General features: G+C 37.5%; 1 protein-coding gene across 1 annotated transcript in view; it reads right to left on the reverse strand.

Moving 5' to 3' along the window:
- The window catches only part of COL14A1 (collagen type XIV alpha 1 chain), a 229,571-nt gene that overhangs the window by 96,088 nt on the left and 115,594 nt on the right, over positions 1-17,889 (reverse strand). Inside the window, exons 24-26 of the mRNA XM_082601195.1 lie at positions 13,364-13,510; positions 9,465-9,521; positions 7,232-7,347 (exon numbers count right to left, since the gene is read on the reverse strand). Of these exons, the coding sequence (XP_082457321.1) occupies positions 7,232-7,347; positions 9,465-9,521; positions 13,364-13,510 (320 nt within the window). The remainder of the gene's footprint in view (positions 1-7,231; positions 7,348-9,464; positions 9,522-13,363; positions 13,511-17,889) is intronic.

The following is a 17,889-nucleotide window of genomic DNA, read 5'->3' on the forward strand; positions in this document are numbered from 1 at the left end:
GAAAATTGAAAAACTTACTTAATACAACAACAACAAAAAAGAAAATACATCAAAATACAGGAAGGAATTACCCCTGGGATATGAAATTGTGTTTTTAATTTTCTTCTTTGTACTCTTTAATGTTTCTTTTTTTTTTAACATCTTTATTGGAGTATAATTGCTTTACAATGGTGTGTTAGTTTCTGCTATATAACAAAGTGAATCAGCTATCCATATACATATATCCCCACATCACCTCCCTCTTGAGTCTCCCTCCCACCCTCCCTATCCCACCCCTCTAGGTGGTCACAAAGCACCGAGCTGATCTCCCTGTGCTTTGCGGCTGCTTCCCACTAGCTATCTATTTTACATTTGGTAGTATATATAACTCCGTGCCACTCTCTCACTTCATACCAGCTTACCCTTCCCTCTAACCATGTCCTCAAGTCCATTCTCTACTTCTGCATCTTTATTCCTGTCTCGGGCCTCAGTTCTTCAAAACCATTTTTCTTTTTTTCGATTCCATATATATGTATTAGCATACAGTATTTATTTTTCACTTTCTGACTTACTTCACTCTGTATGACAGACTCTAGGTCCATCCACCTCACTAAAAATAACTCAATTTCGTTTCTTCTTAAGGCTGAGAAATATTCCACTGTATATATGTGCCACATCTTCTTTATCCATTCATCTGTTGATGGACACTTAGGTTGTTTCCATGTCCTGGCTATTGTAAATAGAGCTGCAAAGAACATTGTGGTACATGACTCTTTTTGAAATATGGTTTTTCTCAGGATATATGCCCAGTAGTGAGATTGCTGTGTTGTATGGTAGTTCTATTTTTAGTTTTTCAAGGAACCTCTATACTGTTCTCCATAGTGGCTGTATCAGTTTACATTCCCACCAACAGGGCAAGAGGGTTCCCTTTTCTCCACACCCTCTCCAACATTTATTGTTTGTAGATTTTTTAATGATGGCCATTCTGACCAGTGTGAGGTGATACCTCATTGTAGTTTTGATTTGCATTTCTCTAATGATTAGTGATGTTGAGCATCCTTTCATGTGTTTGTTGGCAATCTGTATATCTTCTTTGGAGAAATGTCTATTTAGGTCTTCTGCCCATTTTTTCATTGGGTTGTTTGTTTTTCTGATATTGAGCTGCATGAGCTGCTTGTAAATTTTGGAGATCAATCCTTTGCCAGTTGCTTCCTTTGCAAATATTTTCTCCCATTCTGAGGGTTGTCTTTTCGTCTTGTTTAAGTTTCCTTTGCTATGCAAAAGCTTTTAAGTTTCATTAGTTCCCATTTGTTTAGTTTTGGTTTTATTTCCATTTCGCTAGGAGGTGGGTCAAAAGGTTCTTGCTGTGATTTATGTCATAGAGTGTTCTACCTATGTTTTCCTCTAAGAGTTTGATAGTGTCTGGCCTTACATTTAGGTCTTTAATCCATTTTGAGTTTATTTTTGTGTATGGTGTTAGGGAATGTTCTAGCTTCATTCTTTTACATGGAGCTGTCCAGTTTTCCCAGCACCAATTACTGAAGAGGCTGCCTTTTCTCCATTGTATATTCTTGCCTCCTTTAGCAAAAATAAGGTGACTGTATGTGCATGGGTTTATCTCTGGCCTTTCTATCCTGTTCCATTGATCTATATTTCTATTTTTGGCCAGTACCATACTGTCTTGATTACTGTAGCTTTTAGTAGAGTCCGAAGTCTGGGAGCCTGATTCCTCCAGCTCTGTTTTTCTTTCTCAGGATTGCTTTGGCTATTTGGGGTCTTTTGTGTTTCCATACAAATTGTGAAATTTTTTGTTCTAGTTCTGTGAAAAATGCCACTGGTAGTTTGATAGGTATTGAATGAAATCTGTAGATTGCTTTGGGTAGTAGAGTCATTTTTACAATATTGATCCTTCCAATCCAAGAACATGGTATATTTCTCTATCCATTTGTACCATCTTTAATTTCTTTCTTCAGTGTCTTATAGTTTTCTACATACAGGTTTTTGTCTCCTTAGGTAGGTTTATTCCTAGGTATTTTATTCTTTTTGTTGCAGTGGTAAATGGGAGTGTTTCCTTAATTTCTCTTTCCGATTTTTCATCATTAGTGTATAGGAATGCAAGGGATTTCTGTGCATTACTTTTTTATCTTGCTACTTTACCAAATTCATTGATTAGCTCTGATAGTTTTCTGATAGCATCTTTAGGATTCTCTATGTATAGTATCATGTCATCTGCAAACAGTGACAGCTTTACTTCTTCTTTTCTGATTTGGATTCTTTTTATTTCTTTTTCTTCTCTGATTGCTGTGACTAAAACTTCCAAAAGTATGTTGAATAATAGTGGTGAGAGTGGACAACCTTGTCTTGTTCCTGATCTTAGAGGAAATGGTTTCAGTTTTTCACCACTGAGGATGATGTTGGCTGTGGGTTTGTCATATATGGCCTTTATTATGTTGAGGTAAGTTCCCTCTATGCCTACTTTCTGGAGGGTTTTTATCCTAAATGGGTGTTGATTTTTGTCAAAAGCTTTTTCTGCATCTACTGAGATGATCATATGGTTTCTCTCCTTTAATTTGTTAATATGGTTTATCACATTGATTGATTTCCTTATATTGAAGAATTCCTGCATTCCTGGGATACACCCCACTTGATCATGGTGTATGTACTGTTGGATTCTGTTTGCTAGTATGTTGTTGAGGATTTTTGCAGCTATTTCCATCAGTGATATTGGCCTGTAGTTTTCTTTCTTTGTGACAACTTTGTCTGGTTTTGGCATCAGGGTGATGATGTCCTCGTAGAATGAGTTTGGGAGTGTTCCTCCCTCTGTTATATTTTGGAAGATTTTGGGAAGGATAGGTGTTAGCTCTTCTCTAAAAGTTTGATAGAATTCACCTATGAAGCCATCTGGCCTTGGGCTTTTGTTTGTTGGAAGATTTTTAATCACAGTTTCAATTTCAGTGCTTGTGATTGGTCTGTTTATATTTGCTATTTCTTCCTGGTTCAGTCTCAGAAGGTTGTGCTTTTGTAAGAATTTTCCATTTCTTCCAGGTTGTCGATTTTATTGGCATAGAGTTGTTTGTAGTAATCTCTCATGATCCTTTGCACTTCTGCAGTGTCAGTTGTTACTTCTCCTTTTTCATTTTTAATTCTGTTGATTTGAGTCTTCTCCCTTTTTTTCTTGATAAGTCTGGCTAATGGCATATCAATTTTGTTTATCTTCTCAAAAAACCAGCTTTTAGTTTTATTGATCTTTGCTATTGTTTCCTTCATTTCTTTTTCATTTATTTCTGATCTGATCTTTATGATTTCTTTCCTTCTGCTAACTTTGGGGTTTTTTTGTTCTTCTTTCTCTAATTGCTTTAGGTGTAAGGTTAGGTTGTTTATTTGAGATGTTTCTTTTTTCTTGAGGTAGGATTGTATTGCTGTAAACTTACCTCAGAACTGTTTTGCTGCATCCCATAGGTTTTGGGATGTTGTGATTTCATTGTCATTTATTTCTAGGTATTTTTTGATTTCCTCTTTGATTTCTTCAGTGATCGCTTGCTTATTCAGTAATGTATTGTTTAGCCTCCATTTGTTTGTATTTTTAACAGATTATTTTCCTGTAATTGATATCTACTCTCACAGCAGTGTGGTCGGAAAAGATACTTGATATGATTTCAATTTTCTTAAATTTACTAAGGCTTGATTTGTGACCCAAGATATGACCTATCATGGAGAATGTTCCATCAGCATTTGAGAAGAAAGTGTATTCTGTTGTTTTGGGATGGAATGTGAGAATGGAATATTCTATAAATATCAGTTAAGTCCATCTTGTTTTATGTATCATTTAATGCTTCTGTTTCCTTATTTATTTTCATTTTGGATGATCTGTCCATTGGTGAAAGTGTGGTGTTTAAGTCCCCTACTATTATTGTGTTACTGTCAATTTCCCCTTTTACGGCTGTTAGCATTTGCCTTATGTATTGAGGTGCTCCTGTGTTGGGTGCATAAATACTTACTATTGTTTTATCTTCATCTTGGATTGATCCCTTGATCATTATGTATTGTCCTTCTTTTTCTCTTGTAATAGTCTTTTTTTTAAAGTCTATTTTGTTGGATATGAGAATTGCCACTCTAGCTTTCCTTTGATTCCCATTTGCATGGAATATCATTTTCCATCCCCTCACTTCCAGTCTGTATGTGTCCCTAGGTCAGAAGTGGGTCTCTTGTAGACAGATATACAGGTCTTGTTTTTGTAACCATTCAGCCAGTCTATGTCTTTTGGTTGGAGCATTTAATACATTTATGTTTAAGGTAACTATCGATATGTATGTTCCTATTACCATTTTCTTAATTGTTTTGCGGTTTTTTTGGTAAGTCTTTTCCTTCTCTTGTGTTTCCTGCCTAGAGAAGTTCCTTTAGCATTTGTAGTAAAGCTGGTTTGGTGGTGCTGAATTATCTTAGCTTTTGCTTGTCTGTAAAGGTTTTAATTTCTCTGTCAAATCTGAATGAGATCCTTGCTGGGTAGAGTAATCTTGGCTGTAGGTTTTTCCCTTTCATCACCTTAAATATGTCCTGCCACTCCCTCTGTCTTGCAGCGTTTCTGCTGAAATATTAGCCGTTAAACTTATGGGGATTCCCTTGTATGTTACTTACTGTTTTTCCCTTGCTGCTTTTAATATTTTTTCTTTGTATTTAATTTTTGATAGTTTGATTAATATGTGTCTTGGCATGTTTCTTCTTGGATTTATCTTGTTTGGGACTCTCTGTGCTTCCTGGACTTGATTAACTATTTCCATTCTCATATTAGGGAAGTTTTGAACTATAGTCTCTTCAAATATTTTCTCAGGCCCTTTCTGTTTCTCTTCTTCTTCTGGACCCCTATAATTCGAATGCTGGTGAGTTTAATGTTGTCCCAGAGGTGTCTGAGATTGTCCTCAGTTCTTTTCATTCTTTTTTCTTTATTTTGCTCTGCAGTAGTTATTTCCACTATTTTATCTTCCAGGTCACTTATCCATTCTTCTGCCTCAGTTATTCTGTTATTGATCCCTTCTAGAGAATTTTTAAATTTCATTTATTGTGTTTTTCATCATTGTTTGTTTGCTCTTTAGTTCTTGTAGGTCCTTGTTAAACGTTTCTTGTATTTTCTCTATTCTATTTCCAAGATTTTGGATCATCTTTACTATCATTGTTCTGAATTCTTTTTCAGGTAGACTGTCTATTTCCCCTTCATTTATTAGGTCTGGTGGGTTTTTACCTTGCTCCTTCACCTGCTATGTATTTCTCTGTCTTCTCATTTTGCTTAACTTACTGTGTTTGGGATCTCCTTTTTGTAGGCTGTAGGTTCATAGCTCCCATTGTTTTTGGTGTCTGTCCCCAGTGGCTAAGTTTGGTTCAGTGGGTTGTGTAGGCTTCCTGGTGGAAGGGACTAGTGCCTGTGTTCTGGTGTATAAGGCTGAATCTTGTCTTTCTGTTGGGCAGGTTCACGTCCAGTGGTGTGTTTTGGCATGTCTGTGGCCTTATTATGACTTTAGACAGCCTCTCTGCTAATGGATGGGGTTGTGTTCCTGTTTTGCTAGCTGTTTGTATAGGGTGTCCAGAATTGTAGCTTGCTGTTCATTGAGAGGAGGTGGGTCTTAGTGTTGAGATGGAGATCTCTGGGAGAGCTTTCTCCATTTGATATTATGTGGAGTTAGGAGGTCTCTGGTGGACCAATGTCCTGCACTCAGGTCTCCCACCTCAGAGGCACAGGCCTGACACCTGGCCAGAGCACCAAGACCCTGTCAGCCACACAGCTCAGAAGAAAAGGGAGAAAAAACAATAAAATAAAATAAAGTTATTTAAATAAAAATCAAAAAGTAATAAAGAAAGAAGTGAGCAACCAAACCAAAAAACAAATCCACCAATGATAACAAGTGCTAAAAGTATACTAAAAAACAAAAGAAACAGAGAGACAGAACCCTAGGACAAATGGTAAAAGCAATGCTATACAGGCAAAATCACAGAAAGAAGCATACACATACACACTCACAAAAAGGGAAAAGGGAAAAATATATATACTTATTATATTAAAAAAAAAAGGAAGAGAGTTACCAAAACAATAAAAAAATCTACCAGTGATAATAAACTCTAAATACTAAACTAAGTTAAACATAAAAACAGAAACAAATTAGATGCAGAAAGCAAACCCCAAGTCTACAGTTGCTCCCATAGTTCACTGCCTCAATTTTGGGATGATTCATTGTCTATTCAGGTATTCCAGAGACACAGGGTACATCAAGTTCATCGTGGAGATTTAATCCATTGCTTCTGAGGCTGTTGGGAGAGATTTCCCTTTCTCTTCTTTGTTTGCGCAGCTCCCGTGGTTCAGCTTCGGATTTGGCCCCGCCTCTGTGTGTAGGTCTCCTGAGGGCATCTGTTCCCTTTTGGGAAATCTGAGGCCTTCTGCCAGCAGTCAGTATGTGTTCTGTAGGAGTTGTTCCACAGGTAGATGTATTTCTGATGTATTTGTGGGGAGGAAGTTGATCTTCACATCTTCTTCCTCCGCCATCTTGAAGGTCTGTCTTCATAAGTCCCACTTTGTAGGAGAGCACCACTTTTCTCCAATTCCATAAAATCTTCAACAGTGATGAAAATATAGTCCACTCCAGGAACTTCACCCTCCTTATGTGTCCCTGTGGTGCCTAGAGATCTGTTCAAAGGAAGCAGAGAAGGCACACGTCTTCTCCCACGTTTCCATGGTCCTCATCAGTGTCTTCTCAAACCACCTGTACTGATCCAACCCATTCTCAGATCATAGAATTCTCTTGATAGAAGTAGTCCCCACTGAGCTTTGATTTTTTTCAACCTGGATGTCCAGAATTTTCTTCTTTAAGCCAGACACAGTAACACAAAACTGCCACTGAGGGTTTTTTTTTCCCCTCCTCTCAAATATGAAGCCTGCAGCACTTCTCTCTCTCTCTCTCCCTCTCTCTCTCTTTCTCTTTCTCTCCCCTGTTCTCTCCCTCTCCCCTCTCTGGCTTATACTTTCTCCCTCGGTTTCTCTTTCCTCAACCCCCACCAGCAACCTCATTTTCTTTTCTGTTTCTTAATGTTTGTTTAATAAATACTCAATATCACTTGAATAATAAAAATTTACAAGCTTTTAAATTAAATACAGCCAGGACAAATAGAAACTAAGATGAATAATGCATTCAAGTTGCAGAAGCCCCACTCTCTAAAACCATCATGGTGAAAACTACAGGAAAAATGTTCCTACATTGTCAATCCTCACCCTCATAGACCCTTCCAAATCACATGTCTCCCATGAGCACTCATGAATGTTGACTGCATGATACTCATGTTCTGCTATAAATAAAACTATTCTGACTTCAGAGAGTCCTGTAATATCTGTATCAGAAATGTCTGATAAATTCATCAATTAGGATTCTGTTTCCAGTTCCAATAGTGAAAATCATCATAAATAGTTAGACTAGAAAAAGCTAGCTATGAAGATGGAGGAAGAAAGAGTCTGGCATTCCAGGTAGAACAAATAGTATTAAAAGATGCAGGATAGCATAAGGCATGTATGCAGAACCCAGAGGTATACAATTGTGCTGTTAACTAATATAGTCTGGGACATGATACCACAACATAGGTTGATCATTGAAGACTTTGCCTGGTATGCTAGGAAGGATGTTGAGCTTTATTTTTGTACAGTTTCTCATTACCTCTTTGTTTCCTTGATCCTTAAACTCTCCAGCATCAGATCCTTCTGACTATGCTCCTGTCCCTTGCAGGACATTTGGTCCTGTCCAAAACGTTGATAAGACATTCAGTCTACACCAACAGGTTCTTGAAATTTGATCCTATCCAAAAAGTTATGAGCATATTTGGTCCATGCCAAATTGTTTTGGACAGGACCAAATATTAAGGAACTTTTGGCATGGACCATATGTCTGCTAACACTCTGAGAGGTGGGAACAACTTATTTTTCATTGTATCTCTGGTATGTAATAGGTACTTTAAAATGCATGGTAAATGGAAGAAGTCTTCCAAAACAGCCTTCCAACTATGTGTTCTAGCTTTATCCTCTCCTGCCCTAATCCCTCCTCCCCATTTCACCAAGGTTATCTTTCTTAAACATAGATTTCTGCAGGTCAGCCTCCCTTCATAAAACTCCTCATGGCATACCATGTCCTATAGGATAAAGCCCAGCCTCCTTATTCAGGCACACAAACCACTGCATAACTCTATCTTCACCTTTCTCTATGGGTCACACTGAAGTGCTTATGGTTCCCCAAACACATTACATGCTTAAATCACTCCATGACTTCAAGTGCTTGTCTCTCCATTATTTACTTGTAAAACTCATTCTTCAAAATGTAAATCAAAGTCCTCCTCCTCCTTTACAGGTAATTAACCTGCAGCAGCGTTAACTGTTCTCATTTCTGGGCTACCATAGTATAATCTCACATCTTTTTTTTTTTTTTTTTTTTTTTTTTTTTGCTGTACGCAGGCCTCTCACTGTTGTGGCCTCTCCCGTTGCGGAGCACAGGCTCTGGACGCGCAGGCTCAGTGGCCATGGCTCACGGGTCCAGCCGCTCCACGGCATGTGGGATCTTCCCAGACCAGGGCACGAACCCGTGTCCCCTGCATCGGCAGGAGGACTCTCAACCACTGCGCCACCAGGGAAGCCCTAATCTCCACTTTTTAACTCATTTCCTTGGCTGGTAATTACCTAGGCAAACACCTATCTCTCTTGCAATACTGAAAATAAGCAGAGAGCAGTAATCATAGATTGTTATTGTATTCCAAGTACCTGGCATAAAGCTTTGAGAATGAATAGTAGGGTTAATAAATGTTCATTAATGGAATAAATAAATTAATGATCACTACTGTGCTTGAAAAGTTTTTAGAAAGTTACCTTAATGGCTCAAGTAAGAGGTGATGAGAAACTCTTGTGATGAAGATAGAAAGAAACAAATGGAAGAGACATTTGGAGGTAAGCTGGAATACTGTTACCCTTGTCTACAGAATTATAAACTACATTCTCACTCATAAATTATGTAACTACTCTTCCTTGGTAAACATGTACTTCTCTATTTTTGATGAAATAAATATGAAGAAATTCTGTTAGAAAATTTATTCTGTGTGTACAGAGTCTACTATTAGATGAATTTTTGTTGAATACATTTGACATATACACTGCATAAAGTTAAAGTGTACAACATATTAATTTGATACGTTTATAGATTGTAATATTGTTGATATAGTGACATTTAGCATCTCTATCGCATCACATAATTATAGTAAATTATTGCTGCCTCTATTCATTACACTGCATGTTAGATCTCTATGTCTTATTTACTACTCATTGCAAAGTTGTACCCCATAAGGGTTTGATAAGCATTTGTATTAAAGAGAAACTATCTTCCATTAATACCTTGGTTTTTAAATGAACAAGCAAACAATACCAACAGAAATCCAAAACCTAAAATCACATCATGATTGTATAATTCTTTTACCTTCTTTTGCTGGTGGAATGGTTGGAGGAAAAGTAGGTGGCCGAGTAGGAAGTGATTCTATAAAGGAGAGGCAGAAAGAATATCAATTAACCATCTCATCTGTGGCGAAGAGAGGGAGGTCATGGAGTCATAATTCTTCAGGGGAGTCAATGATTTTGACAACTGTCTTCTTTGGGAACTTAGTGAATTTAGTACCCACTATAAATCAGCCAGAGCCTGTGAAAACTGGTTCCAACCATCCCCTCAACATCAGACTGAAGGCTTGAAATGTCATTTTGCCACAATTCAGTTTACCCAGTGGGAGTCAATGTAATCAAACTGTCAAGTACAAAGTGGTTTTAATGCTGATTTAAGGCTGGAACCCCGGAAACCTATTTCAGATTAGTCTCTGGTTGCTTTCACACATATAATAAACTTTATTTCCATTCTGCCTAAGGATTGACCATCAATCGATGTTCAGTAGCACTTTCTCCCTTTTTACCCTGCATCCCCAGGATGTGGTCGCCAAGGGAATCTGATTTACTCTCTACTACATTCAGACTGTGTCTGGGAAAATTTCAGTTTTGAGAACAAAATGGCAGGACCTTGGAAGGCTATGGCGTGTCCTGATCAGTTTAATCTGGATGATGAGAGATGAGAAATCTGTGTAATACGTGGAGGTGTGGTTTGGTTAAAGGTCACAGGTATAGTCACATCAGAGCAGTGACTTTCTTACCAATTCACATGGTAAAGCACCAGGAAGCTATGGCAGCATTAGGTAAACATGTTAATATTATTTTTTTACATATTCTTTTTTATTATTCTTATTTGACACTAAAGATTTAAGAAAAATTGAGAAAATTATTTTTATTATTCCAGTTTAATATAAGGGAAAACCCTCAACGAATCATAGCCATTCACACAGAGGAATGTCTAGCCTCTGCAGACAGTAAGCGCCAACTAGCTGGAAGGATTTGAGCTCAAGCAGACTGTTTGCTGGGAATGTTGTAAAAGGAATTCCTTCACTGCCAGGAAGGTTGGAAGAGACAAATTTTAAGGTCTCTTCCAATTCTAGAAGCCAATTAAATAATTTTATTTGAGTAAAGTGATTCAACATTTAAAGGAATGAGGTATATTACTGATATGGAAAAATGGAAAAGTGTTTGAGATTAATCCTTATGTGAAATGAAGCAGAAAACCATGGTATGATCCCATCTGTGAAAAATGAAAAAATCCTATTTAACTGATAAATATAATATGTATTTATCTATACACATCTATATGGTTACACACACACACACACACACACACAACAGGTAACAGGTAGAATTTCTTGAAGGAGACTAAGCTGGTACCAATGGGTATTTCTGGGAAGAAAGAATGAGGATAGAGGGAAGGTGACAACACAATATATACCTTCTGTTGCATTATTACAGATATAGAATATCACTTTTATCTTTTTAAGGCAATTTTTTGGAAACTAAAAAGTTTCAAAAGTAAAAACATTTGAGATATTTTAATATTAAAACTAGGACTGCAAAACTTTTTTGAAAGCACCATTAAATCCTTCTAAAGCCAGATGTATTTATCTTAAAATTTGTGGAAGCAGTGGGTCATCTTTACAATGGTGCGTTTTCTTTAATGTGAAAAACTGAGGCATATCCTGACTTTAGTCAATAAATCAAGAACAAAATCAGTGAGTGGCTCTGGAAGCCAGATCAATATGTTTGGTCAGAACATCTGGCCTAAGAGTCTCTTGGGTCAGAAGAACCACAGTGAACTGGGAACATGTGTTTATATTCTCTGTGTGGCACACAGATGGTCCTTGTGTTCAAGTCTGTGAGAAGCTGTCACATAGAAGAGGGAACAGTCTCAATCTGCATTTGCTTCAGAAGGTTGAACTAGAGCCAGTGGGTAGAAGCTATAATATGACACATGTCCCCAACAGAAGGAAAACATTTACACCAAACAGAGCTTTCCAAAATAACCCTGGACTGGTAGTTAACAGTTGTGAGGTTAAGGTTAGGGGAATTTGAAGGAGACCAGAGTCCCCAAACTCAAATAGTTTTAGAGGTCAGTCAAGTAATGAATGGGAGCAAAGAACATAGCCTAAACATTAAGGAATAACCAACTTAAAAGCACATACACTGTTTAAAAGAGACAGCAGTTACTGAGTTTCTGTAGATTTAGCACCATGAGGATTTGTGTGCCCTGTGTTGTCAGATCTTTTGAATTTTCAAGAATACTTTAAAACTTATAAAAAAAATAGCCCAGAGAAAAACATAGCTGACAGTGAGATCTAACCCCATGGCCATCAGTTTGTGACTTCCAGGAAGCCAGCAAGGGTGATAACAAAAGCACTTGTTCAATAAGATACAGGTTGAGAAGTTCCTCAGCAGGCTCTTTTCATTGGATCTTTACCACCACCAAAGGAGGTAAGAGAGTAGGTATTTAATTTTATTGGTAAGCAAAAAGCAGTTCAGAGATGTTAAATTGCCCAAGGCCACAATGCTAAAAAGGACCCCAACCAAGCCTATTTGACTCTAAATCTCATGCACTACCAGGCCTCTAATAACTGTGAAATTATATAATCCTCTATCCATAAAACAAATTCTAATGAGCAATCAAAAGCAACAAACAACTGATACATTCTCCAGTGTGGATAAACCTCAAAAACATATGCTAAGTGAAAGATGTCAGATGCAAAAGACTACATATTACATATTTCCATTTATATGAAATGTCTAGAAACGTACAAGAAAAGAAAGTAGATGGCCTGCGGCAGACAGTAGGAAAGAAGACTCACTGGGGATGAGCTTGAAAGCTCTCTGGATTGATGGGAACGTCCTAACATTGGATTGTAGCGATGGCTGCACAACCTTTTAAATGTAACAAAGATCACTGAATTGTATGCTTAAAATGGGTGAATTTTATGGAATGTAAATTATACCTTAAAAATACATGTGTCATGTAAAATGTTGACTATTTCAGTGTTATGAAATAAAGTCTCTGTGTTGGAAAGTAGATGATTCCATTAACTATACTTTCACCTTCTCTGTTTGAAGATTATATATTGATGATGATTTCTTTCTGCATGTTCAGAGCAACCGAAAGGCCTATATACACGGGTAGTAGAACTTTCTAAACATCAAATGCATGATAGAGGGGCTACCAAGAAAGCCCGTCGCCCACCACCTATTCCGATACCAATCTTTGGGGATTTCAAGTTTAAGTTCAAGATACTGAGTTGGGAACACACAAATGTCCCCTGGAATTCACTACCATTCAAACCATTTTAATGTTTGTGGCCTCTAGGTCAGGAATCCTTGATTAAAAGGATACCAAGAAGTTTACGTATCAAGAAGTTGATACCCTCCTTGCTGTTTAGAACATGTAAAAAGTGCCTTGTTTTCATTTTATACTTTGCCTTTCCCTTCAGTGCGTCAGATTTCCAGCCAGCTTGGAAAAGGAGCGAGAGCCTCTTAAGTAGGCAAGTCTAGGGTCAGCCAGTTGGAACGTCTTGGCTCCATTCCCACCCTCATGGCTGTAGTAATGTGCCATTGTTTTAATGTCGGGACCCAGTCCTTACACTTCATTTCACACTCCACATTCCACAGATGTTCCTAATGGAAATAGATCACAACATAGGTCATTGTTCCAAGCACTTTGCCATCCTATGGCCTTATAGTCCCTGTGACAACATATGGAGGATGGGAAAAAAACATACAGATGACATTAGTGGGCCACAAGCAGGGAATTCTGGGACTGAATAAGACACACAAAATTTGTATTGCAGATATTCCCACACAGTATTGCCTAATATTTTTCTAAATGGAATAAGATTTTTGAACCAAAACAGGACGCGTAAAATACTGTTTGTTCATGAAGACAGGGATCAGGAGAGAACACGCTTGACTTACGTGTTTTTTCCGTTATGCTCACACTGGGTCCCTCAATCTCGTGGAGCTTTGTGTAAACACTGATTTTATATTCTGAATCAGGCTGAAGTCCATAGAAGCAATGTCTGTTTGTCCCTCCACCCAGAGTGGATTCTTGCTTTTGTGTATCTATAATAAAAACAAAACAAAACATACATGAACAAAACATACATACATGAACTTTTAAAAAACTTTTTAAAAACAGCCATCAGTAGATGATTTGCTTCTAAAATGCTTAATATGCATGGTTTATTCAGATAACTCCAGAATGAATTAAACTTGTCTGAGGGGGTGTATCTTTTTTTAAAGAGTTAACATTTCCACTTTTTTTTTATATAATTGAAAATCACATTTTATATGTTCAGAAATGAGACTGACTAGTAAAAGGCTGCTGAGGTCAATCCTTTAACAAATGGAGAACTGTTCATGTTTATAATTATATGTACACCTATTAAATTTCAATCCATATCTTAAATACATATATGAACAAAAATATATTTATTATAACATACACGTCAGAACAAACATGATATATGTCATTTAAAATTTTGTCTATGGACAAATCCTGATTTTTTTTAATATAATTAAATTAAGGCCATTTGTGGAAAGCAATTCGAAATTTATTTTTATAATTGTGAATATTAAAGTTTCAAAAGTGAACATAATATAATCTCTAGTAATATATTTGTGTGGAATGACTTAAGGTCTACCTCAATATGTTCTTTATCATATATTATTAAAAATAATGAAATAAAAAAATTGTTAAGGTGTTCGTGAGATTATGTATTGCTGTGAAAGAAGTTTAATAGTAAGAAAATATTAGTAAACCCTGCCCTCTGCTTTGCTGATGTCCAAGTTCAGTCTGGGGTTCCCAGGCTCAGAACCCCATAATAGCTGCTTCTTTCTGACCATTAACCACTCTTTGGAGCCTCCTGCAAGCTTCTGTGAGCCACCTGTAATACAAACATTTCCCAAATCCATGCATGGATCATGTTTATCTATCTCCACAAAAGCTTCCAGGACTCTCCAGGAATCAATTCTAGAAATGCATTTTTCTGTCATTTCCTCTATTTCTCATGAATACCCATGTCACAGACCCTTGACAATAGAATATAAATGGGCTTCACTACTACTACAAAAACAAAAACAAAAAATCTACAAATCATTGGAAAACTGGAACAGATACAGTAAAATTAATGGGAAACAGTATCAGTTTGATCCCAGTGCTAACGAAGAAGGGTTACATGAATGGGGATGTATTCATGTTGCTTTTGGCATGTGTGATTCAGGTCTAATGGCTTTGTCTTAAAGAAAAACATTTAACACGATCAAATGATGATTAATTTCCTCAACACCTTGTGCCAAAAGCCAGGAGTTAAATTTCTTTTTTTGTAACGGGGGAAAAAATCTGTCATTGTGCATTCATTCTTATGAAGCAAGGCTAAATACATTCTCTGAGTTACTGTCATAGTGATCATCATGATACCAACTTGACTCCCCAAAATGTCCTATGAGTGGTTACTGAGATCCACAAGCAAGGAATATCCAGGATCCAGGATAGTCAGCTGGAATATGATGATAAGACTCTCCAGGTCTTTCAAATACCCTGACCCCCAAGCATAATATCACTGCTTCAAAAAAAGTTTAATCTTGAGAATAGGTTTTTGTTTCATATGATCATTTTGGGGGGGATCTGGTCCCTGATAAGGTAGGCTCTCCACTATGCTGCAATTCTCTATTCTTATTAATGGATGACACAGCAAAATTGACATTTTGGTACCTAAAGATAGAAGACAAGTTGAGCATCCTTTGAAACTTTAAAAAACCAGGCTAAAAAGACAGTCACCAAGTTAATGAGATTAGGGAGGGAATACAGTATCGTGGTCCATGAGGTGTATAAATACATGAACTTGAAGGGAAACACTACATCCAACCTTGGGTGTCACGTCAACTCAGAAACAGCTGGACAGAGAGACAGAACTCTTGAGCATCTGCAGAACTAACGGAGGTTCTCATGGGGTTCTGAGTTATTCAAAACCACCCCAAAGTCTCTGACTTTGGTCTGTCCTACGATTAACCAAAAGCCTACAATTTAATTTGGAAAGTGGATGACTGACTCAAAAGCAGATTTGAATTCAGTCTCTCTTGGAGGACTTGATTCTTCTGGTAATCTTTCTTTTTCTCCTTATTGGCAATTAAAAAATGTCAAAATATTTACAAGGGTAGAGGACAGCTGTTGTTTTTGCCTGTCTTGCATCTGATCTTTCTTTCTTTGAATCCATTCCTCCCCACTCTGAGTCTTTTTGATTTGGAAAGGACTGAATAAGAACGCCCGCCTCCCCCTCCAGACACAGGGCTGGGAAGTAACCAGGTTTCACCCATCATTTTATTTCATGCCCTTGAACTTAATGACAGATTTAGAAGCATGTGACCCCAAACCAGGCCAATACAACTCAGTTCCTGGACTTTTGTAGGAATAATTGAGAAAGAGGAGTTCTTTTTTCACTAAAACTATTAAGCTGGAAGCTAGGAGTATGTAATTTGAATTAGACTGGGGCCAACTCACAATCTGGCTGAGAACGAAGGCAGAGGAGAACAGAGCAGAAGCACAGAGCAAGGCTTCATCTCGAAGAAATTGTTTGAACACCTAGATTTAGACATGCCTAAAGCCAGATACTGTTGAACTTCTCAGTATGTTAGCCAAGAAATTGACCCTTTCGCTTAAGTCCCTTTTATTCGTGTTTTTACCATTCCCAAACAAAACAAGCAAACCTGAATGATACAGCCTTGCTGCTTTATTCACAAAACCTTGGAAATTTATAGGTATTACCTCAGGTGAAAGCCTCAAAAGAAGTCATTTAGGAGAAACTGAAGCCCAGAGAAGAAAGTTGGCCAGCAGCTGTGGTCAGAGCAGGTGCAAACCCACTGATTTCATCTCAGGATAAAAATGCACTGACCAGACCATGGGAAATACACACACACACGCTGAGAAAACTACCTGTCAAACAGTAGGAGTTTGGCAGAGACATTCATAAATAAGCCAGCCTGGGATGAGGCTTTTCTCCATCACATGGAGGAATTGGGTCCCATTTTTCTCTAGTTTCTCCTCTGATTGAGGGGGAAGGGCTAAAATTTCTGCAGAGGCAGCATATGTAGCCAGTGGGGGATATTACAGAGTGAAAACAGCGGGAGTCCTGGGACTCATGTGCCCATGGAAGTAGGGGCATCTGATCACAAGTCCTTCGAAGGCAGTGATCAGGATAATGATCACATTTCTCTGTGAGATAAAGAAACTCAACCTAATTCTTCCCCTCTCCAATGTGGAAAGACTATTCCCTGACCTAAACTGTGTAAGTTAAAATATCTAAACACATTCCCTACTGCTCTCCCCACATTAACTTCCCACCCCAAACATCAATTAGAATCTGTTGCTGTCTAGTTGGTTAATAATATTCAGTTGGACACCTGAGTGAATAAGATGTAAGCTAACTGGGCTTATAAATCTCTCAGCTATAAGTGCTAATGAAAAATAAATTGAGTAACACTTTTGTTCATTCCTATTGAATTGAGACTGTTGAAGCTCAGTCAAAGAGGTTTTGGGCAGCCTGAAAACAATCCTGGGAGAGTACAAATTAACTGGAAAAAGGAAATAGGGACTTGCATTTTTTGCTAGTAAAAATCTTGGCATCAGAAAGAGCATACTGAGGTTTTAAATTACCAGATCAGTGTTATCAGACCCATCAATCACATCCTCTGATAAGAATCCCAGTGCCACTTTGCAAATATGCTAAAGTAAAATCATTAAAAATAATAATAATAAACTGATAGATTTCACTAATCCCATGCTAGACAGTTTTGATATCTTTATGTCAATCTATATAATTATAATTTTTAATGAAAGCCAGTGAATATCTACAGGAACCTATGTCTCAATGCCAACTTCTTAAATGATATAAAAGATAAAAATATTCTGGAATAGTTTGGAAGTGTGATTTTTATAGCTACTATTTTGTTAAAGCTTAACAAATACCACCAAATGTGATAAATGTCAACCCTTCTATATTAAAGTGTGACTTAGCTAGTCTTAAAAAAGATAAATGAAACAGAACTCCTCAAGATTTATAGTTGTTTCTCAAACAGTTGCATATCTTTCGTCTAATTCTGCTTAAGCATCCCATAAATCACATAAAACCACCACAAAACCCATATGATTTGTCCTGACTTTCCCTTATTCAATGTTTATTCCGGATTAAAGCCACTCTCATAAACTTAGCCAATGTCTGGCTAAAGAGACCCTTACGGGATCACATGCAGGGAATCAAGGAATTAATAGCTTAAGCACGCCTGCGGAGACAATGCCTTGGTTGGTGTTGGCAGGAATCTCTTCTCGTGTTCTCATCTCCTATTCTCGTATTTTCAGCATATTTCCAAACACTCTCAGCACTCTACTAAACTGTGCTTTCCACTTTCTGGGTTGGATCAAAAGTGGGATTTCTGCATGTTGAATG

This window comes from Mesoplodon mirus (genome assembly GCF_964341445.2).
Source record: "Mesoplodon mirus genome assembly, chromosome: 16".
Taxonomy (NCBI): Eukaryota; Metazoa; Chordata; class Mammalia; order Artiodactyla; family Ziphiidae; genus Mesoplodon; species Mesoplodon mirus.